General features: G+C 41.4%; 1 protein-coding gene across 1 annotated transcript; it reads right to left on the reverse strand.

Moving 5' to 3' along the window:
• Positions 1–3,800: 3,800 nt before the first annotated feature.
• Positions 3,801–6,182, reverse strand: LOC134212627 (tRNA pseudouridine synthase-like 1). The gene is made up of 5 exons (XM_062690640.1): positions 5,973–6,182; positions 5,783–5,911; positions 5,082–5,390; positions 4,768–5,023; positions 3,801–4,173 (listed from the first exon to the last, which is right to left on the reverse strand). The coding sequence occupies exons 1-5, from the start codon at positions 6,017–6,019 to the stop codon at positions 3,937–3,939; spliced, it is 978 nt and encodes a 325-aa protein (XP_062546624.1). The 5' UTR covers positions 6,020–6,182; the 3' UTR covers positions 3,801–3,936.
• Between the last annotated feature and the right edge of the window lie 1,589 nt (positions 6,183–7,771).

Consider the following 7,771-nt stretch of genomic DNA (forward strand, 5'->3'; position numbering starts at 1 on the left):
GACTTCTTAACAGGCACTATCGGTGTCGCCCAATCACTATGATTGACCTTTGTCAAAACTCCTTCCGCCTCGAGTTTGTCAAGCTCTGCTTCAACCACACTCTGCATATTGAACGGAATTTTGCGTGCCTTCAGGAAGACAGGACGGGCACCGTCCTTCAATGGCAGGTGAGCTTGTACCAGCGAGATTTTTCCAATAGATTCATCGAAAACCTTCGGAAACATTTGCAGCAATTCCTTCAACGCAGCAGTAGAAGTACCCGTATCGTTCATACTAGCTCGATCCGATCGCGAAATACCGTTTTGTATTACATTGACCGCACTTCTGTTCCGCAGCAGCGCATTCCAATCGACCGACATACGATTCAACCACTCGCGCCCGATTAGTGGATGCTTTTCCGATTTCACGACGTACAACGGTAAACGAGTGCTTTGTCCATCGTATTCGACACAGGTGTCAGTTATCCCGAGCACTTCAATGTTTGTGTTGCAATAGCTCACGAGATTGGTATCGCATTTCCGCAAGATCGCGCCCGGCAAAAGTTTCTTCCAGCAGTTCGCACTCATGATAGTTACCGGTGATCCCGTATCTATTTCGAACCGGAGCTCCACTCCGTCTACCCGCACTTTCATCCAAAACTTGTCATTGTCCGAAATGTTATTTACCGAACACACTTCACGAACATCGTAGCAAGCATTATCGTTATTATCGGAATTGTCTACGAAATTTGTTTGCACCTTGTTTTGCTTGCCGCCCGATCGCGCACCACTTGGCTTTGAGCCGGATTTCTTCATGCACACTCTTTCCAGGTGCCCTTTCATCCCGCAGAACCGGCATTCCGTTTGCTTGTGCTTACAAGCATTTGCAAGGTGAGACTTCTCACCACAACGGTAGCAACTAATGCCACCCCCACTGTTTGCTTTTTGTGTGAAACGCTTTTCCCCTTCGTTTATTTGAAACTTCGAATGGTTCCGCTTACCTGGTTGATGTTGCAGTTTGTTTACCTCCTGCTTTCCTTGACTGCCTTCGATTTCAGCTCCACCCTTTTTGGACAACTCCATACTCACAGCGATATCACGAGCGTCCTGCAATGTGAGCTGACTTTTTTCCAGCAGCCGACTACGGATGTCGTTCCTCTTGATGCCAAACACAGTGCAGTGTCCAAGTACTGACCGAAGTTGCAAGTGATTGCAATCCGCCGAAGTGCAACCAAATATTCATCGATGGACTCCTCCGGCGATGCTGCATCTTTGTCGCCTTGGCGACGGCACTTAAACCGGAAATTTTCACTTATTTCCAGTGGACGGGGATTGAAAAACATTTCCAGGGTGTCAACAATCTGTTGATATGTTTTCGCACGGGGAAGTTCCGGTGCGATTTTGTCACAAATAATGTCGTAACAATCCGGACCCATATGATGAAGTAGCAAACTTTTCCGCATTTCTTCGTCGACGACTGCATAAATAGTGAACGCATTTTCCAGTCTTTCCACCCACCGCCCCCATTTGAGCTTCCGCCGATCAAAGGGGTCTATCGCAAAGCTTGGTGGCGGAACGCCAGCACCAGCAGCAGCACGTCCAGCACGGGTACGATTAGTAGCAGCAACGCGCCCAGTCTGAGCACGACTAGAAGCACCATTTTCTCCATCCGAACCCGACATCCTCGTCGCCAGAACTGTTGTGACGGCCGAGAGAAATTAACACACAACAGCTAACTAACAAATTATCTTTATTCACTAAATATACATTCGTTCAAGCACGCGACCGCGGACATGTTTTTTCTTACGTTCGTTCGGTAACTTTTTACTTTCTGACGTTTTTACACGGAGAATAGAAAAGGCTCATTCTAGAGGTTATTAATGAAGAGATCAAGGTGATTATAATGATAGGGTGTAACAACCATCTATGGTGGGGTGCAGATGGCGGACGGTACGTGGAGGAGGCGAATGAACCACGAATTGCATCAGCTGTTGGGAGAACCATCCATCGTTCACACCGCGAAAATCGGACGACTGCGATGGGCCGGGCACGTAGCCAGAATGTCGGACAGTAACCCGGTGAAAATGGTTCTCGACAACGATCCGACGGGCACAAGAAGGCGAGGTGCGCAGCGGGCAAGGTGGATCGATCAGGTGGAAGATGACTTGCGGACCCTCCGTAGACTGCGTGGTTGGCGACGTGTAGCCATGGACCGAGCCGAATGGAGAAGACTCTTATATACCGCACAGGCCACTTCGGCCTTAGTCTGAATAAATAATAAAATGAAATATATTCGGTACAAACTGACTAGCTGATAGATATTTGGGTAATAGTCGAGTTGAAGTTTAATGGATTATTTGCGGAGGCTTTTCTTTTATTCAGCATTGGCTGCTTTTATTCAAATATTATACAGCCAAAGGCTAGAACACAGACAAACAGACGTAACTCTTCATACAAACTGTTCGAAAAATTATCGTCATTCGCTTTTCAGAAAACACTACTGCCATCTGTTATCAGAATCGCGAGAAACACAGTCGACCATTAGGCTTTCAGCGATCGTGTACGTACACGCACGTTTCACTCACACTTTTACTCGGTTTGTTTGCAACCACGAGCAGCTGTCACGGCAAAATCAAATGGGATTGTTTGCAACCACGAACCTGCGTTCGTGTTGGTGAGAAATGTCGGCGAGACCCTAATGATTATTTCCCATTTGACGTTTGCTCCTAACGCATACATCTATATCAATCATCATCATCATCGTCATCAACACAGAAAACATTCAGCAGCATATACACTAATCAAATGTCAAAGCGATTGAACACTAGCGCCCCTCTTGGCACAATCGCGTAGCACAGATGTATTTCAAATCAACTGTTGAACACGTGAACGATGTTGAAATGAGAAGTGTTACGTCTGTTTGTCTGTGCTTTTACAGTTACCAAGCGAGCCAAAGCAGAGCAAACGGATGGATTCAACAGCAACAGACCCGGCAACGAATTAAGGACAACGATTGGAAAGTCGGAGAAGCAGGTTGGCGTGAGCATGGCAGCAATCCAAGAAATACGGTTAGCTAAAACTGAAGAACGTGGATTCCGGTAGATCGCATCGAAAACACTTCATTCAAGTACCACACCTACTATAGCGGCGGTGACAGAGCAGAACGTGGAGTTGGATTCATGGTGATCAGGAAGCAGATGAAGCGTGTTATCTGGTGGAAGCCGATAAGCGACAGCATTTACGTGTTGAGAATGGAGGGTAAATTCTTAAACTACCGCCTGATCATCACCTATGTCCCAACGAATGACAAGCCTGATGACGAAATATTCAATATTGCCATAAAATCAGCTGTTTTTATTTTTTGATTGATTTTATTTTTGCAAGTATGTTAGTACATATGTTTACATTTATTTTATTATTTTCTAATTGTGTTTATTGTAGCTTTTTCAACTGGTTCATGAAGCCTACATTTGGTTGCACACAAGGTCTTTTACTCTTGACTAATCCCAAAGCTTGTAGGAACGTAAAATTACAATGGGTTATCAAATATCCGATTACAACTGATGTAGATCGCGACACTCCGGCGTTACAGTGGACTAAGACTTTGCCCTCGTCAAAGCGACATCTTTCTATGAATTCATTAGTCTGTTTTAGAATGTCTCGCAGATCGGTTTCCGGTAAGTCAAGACATTCGACAAAGATGGTCTTAACGTTGTGATTACATTGCTCGAAAGATGGGGTTTCGATGCCTGCACTTAGCACATGAGTTATTTTATATTTTTCCAGCACTTCCTTTCTCACACAATCTTGGGAGCCTAGATAAAGAAAATTACTAAGAATACACGCCGGCACTTGATCAGGGCTGGTGTCCACTATGAATCCTAAACGAGCTGGAGCATTGCGTTCCATCTCACCACGAAAAATCTTCCTACTGCCATCCATATAGGTAACCGTCGTTTCAGTTGGCTGCAACGATTGTTTGCTTTTCCTCAGCTGGTCCAGAAAACTCATCTTGAGGGAACTGCAAATCTTCGGGATCGTACTCGACTTGGCACAGGTATAGCCCGTAGGCTGGAGCCACGGTTACTTGATTGCACCACGAGCGCTGCGAGGGCACTGTCAACATGCGGTAGATGTCACGCTCGCTAATACGGTTTTCTGCGGCAGCGATCCAGGCTCCTACCATGCGTCGTACCTGTAGGATGATTATCTGAGTTATTTGTTTTATCGAATAAGTCATAATTGATTAAAGTAAGTAAAACTATACATGGATGGATGATTTCTCAATAATTAAATAATAACATTATTAGAATATGTAAGTAATAATTCTCAAAATAATCAATGACAAAAGTTTATAAACAAACAGATGAAAGAGATGAATAAATTAAACTATAGTTCCGGAACGTCGAAGAACAGTAATACTTGTTTTTTTAATGGAATAATGGGGAAAATGGTTCTTAACCCGCTAGCTTTGATTCAAATCGCACCTTCATCGCTGAGTGGATTGGATATCAAAATAGTCAAAAATATGACATAGAAGCCACAACCCTTTTAAATTTCAAAATTAGGGTTTGCTGTTATGTCAGATATTTATGTATTATGATTATTTTTGATATTATCTTTCTTATATGTAAGGCCCTTTTTGGTATACTGCCCATAATCACATGTTTATTCCATATGGATAGAAAATCCAATAAAGATAGGACTGATATGCGCAGGAAGTCTCTACATTAACCTATTTAAGATTTGAATGAAATTTGGATTAAAATTCCTAAATCCTTATTGATACCTGCTTGTAGAGGAACGACCTAGCCTTTATCCGAATGTCCCAGTACTCGTAATATTTCTCAGCTATGTCTCTGTTGAATGCCGACGCCATCGAAATGCCTCTGTCTATTGAAATATAGTCAATATTTCTAAGCGTATAAGTCGGGTCCTCTTGTCGATTATTGCCACGAGCAACTGACATGAACGTCCGAAAATCGTGATATCCTTGAAACATACTGGCAACCCGCTTCAGTCGTTCTATATCAAATTTTTCATGACTGAAATGAAAAGTTCATCTTAAGGAATGTTTTCGTACTTTACAAAACGAGTTCTTACGCTATAAAATAGCACCGATCGTGTTCATCAATTGGCACGAACCGACTAAAGGGGTGCATATTAGGATTCACACAAAACTGAGGCCTCAACACACCCAAACGGTACATATATGTGCGAGATTTGGCACAAAGCCGCGCGTGGCAAGTCATCGGCACCAGTTTTGTGTCGAGTATCCTCAACGGTAAACCTTGAGCTCCAAACGCCCTATTCAGCCGTTGGGTCAGCTTGTGTGTTTTGTATGGTCCCCCATATGGTCTTTCCAGGTCCACATGAACGGTGTTGTGTAGAGCATGTACACCGGCATCGGTCCTGGGAAGTGAAACGATATAATAGATATTATTTATATTAAGATTTTATTATAAGTTACAAAGTTAACCTTGCAAATAAGAGGATGCTGTTATAGATCGATTTGACCGAGATTTTTTTCATTCTTGGGTCATTGGCACATCATAGTGATTGTCACCTTCAGTTGATTCAATAACCAAGTTGAAAGACAAATAAGATTTCAAAAATACTTTAGAATTCGTAAAGTGAGAGTTGTGATCAATTCTAGATTATATAGGACGAGGATTTAATGGACCCATCCCATATAATGTAAATATTTCAAACCTGCTGACTTAAAAAAAATAATACCTAAATTTTGTTTGAAAAGTTGGTTCCTTGAATGTTCCAAATACTAAATACCTATTTAAGATACTTACCGACTAGATACCTTAATTTTAAATTCGTTAACTGGGGCAAACTTTTTTAGCGCAATTTCTAGTACTCCTTCAACCGAATGCGGATCTTCCACATGGCCCGAATCTTTCAAAAGGTTCTTCTGAATACCTCTGCAAGTATGAAACAGTCAGCAATAAATAAATACATCCCATCGAAACTTTCACATCCTACCTGAAGTGAGTACCAATGTAGGATAGATTAATTAGATAACGATTCATTTATAACAATCAAAAGCAAACAGGAAACGGAATAAAATGCATCCGCGTTGTGCGCGCTTACGCAAAATAATATTCAACCTCTTCAGAACTTTCGACACAAAACAATCCTGATTCATTGAGTTGAGACGTCTACCAATGAGCATCGAGGGTATAATCCGTATATACAAGTATAAATATAGGTACTACATACATAGAGGACGAGCTGCACCAGATGATTTTTGTTTATATTTACCACGGGACTGACACTTGTATACCTCCACCACAGTTCATTTCGTAGCCAACATAGAAAATTCCGCACTGACAGCCAAGATTTTTTTTATGTATACAGGTTATCCGACTTGTCAATATCCCCAACTCAGCCATCTTGGATTTTTGTATGGAATTTATGCTCGTTTGTTTACTTTTTGCACTGAAAATGTATGTTTCCCCCCGCGCTGGTTATTCCCATCTACTGACGAAGTCGGATAACCTGTACATAAAAGAATCTTGCTGACAGCCATAAGAAGAATCATGGGAAAAAAAGAGATAGGTGCGTTCCACCCTGACAGTTCCATAAACGACAAACAGAAGAAACGAGACTGCATCTACACTACGAAAACACAACCAAAACATCAGACCCCTGGTATTTACCAAGATTTTTTTATGTATACAGGTTATCCGACTTGTCAATATCCCCAACTCAGCCATCTTGGATTTTTGTATGGAATTTATGCTCGTTTGTTTACTTTTTGCACTGAAAATGTATGTTTCCCCCCCGCGCTGGTTATTCCCATCTACTGACGAAGTCGGATAACCTGTACATAAAAGAATCTTGGTATTTACATCAAGATTTTTTTTATGTATACAGGTTATCCGACTTGTCAATATCCCCAACTCAGCCATCTTGGATTTTTGTATGGAATTTATGCTCGTTTGTTTACTTTTTGCACTGAAAATCAAGCATAATTTTTCATAACGACGTATGTAACAAAAGTAAACAAAACGGGGTTTTTAATACAACGTGACAATCACACGCGGCTTTATATAATACGCATCGATTTTACTGATTTCAGATCTTAAAATTCTTTAATTCAGTCTTTTGCGAATCGACGTATGTAAAATTTCTATTTTGAAGTCTCACTGTTACATACGTCGCTTTAACATATGGGAACTAAGAGCGACCTATGTAACAAAAAAATCAAAACAAAACAAAACTGCAGTTGCGTCAATCGTGCACTATGGAAAACCGACCAATGTACACCGACGTACGTGTAGCATACCGGTGTATGTATAATTTTATCGTTTTTCACAATGAATTTGAATGAACTGAGCTTTACTGTGAAGCACGCTTATTACGTGTCTTGTAATGATGCATGCCAGCGGAAAAAAGTATTGAAAAAAGATTTAGTTTTAAAACAGTTTTAGAAAAAGTTTTGCCAACTTTCAGCAAAGGATTTCTCGAATCCTCATATTTGTTACATACGTCGTTATGAAAAATTATGCTTGAAATGTATGTTTCCCCCCCGCGCTGGTTATTCCCATCTACTGACGAAGTCGGATAACCTGTACATAAAAGAATCTTGATTTACATCTCAAACGAAGCCATAAACAAGATTCTTTTATGTACAGGTTATCCGACTTCGTCAGTAGATGGGAATAACCAGCGCGGGGGGGAAACATACATTTTCAGTGCAAAAAGTAAACAAACGAGCATAAATTCCATACAAAAATCCAAGATGGCTGAGTTGGGGATATTGACAAGTCGGATAACCT

Source organism: Armigeres subalbatus, chromosome 2 (genome assembly GCF_024139115.2).
Source record: "Armigeres subalbatus isolate Guangzhou_Male chromosome 2, GZ_Asu_2, whole genome shotgun sequence".
Lineage (NCBI taxonomy): Eukaryota > Metazoa > Arthropoda > Insecta > Diptera > Culicidae > Armigeres > Armigeres subalbatus.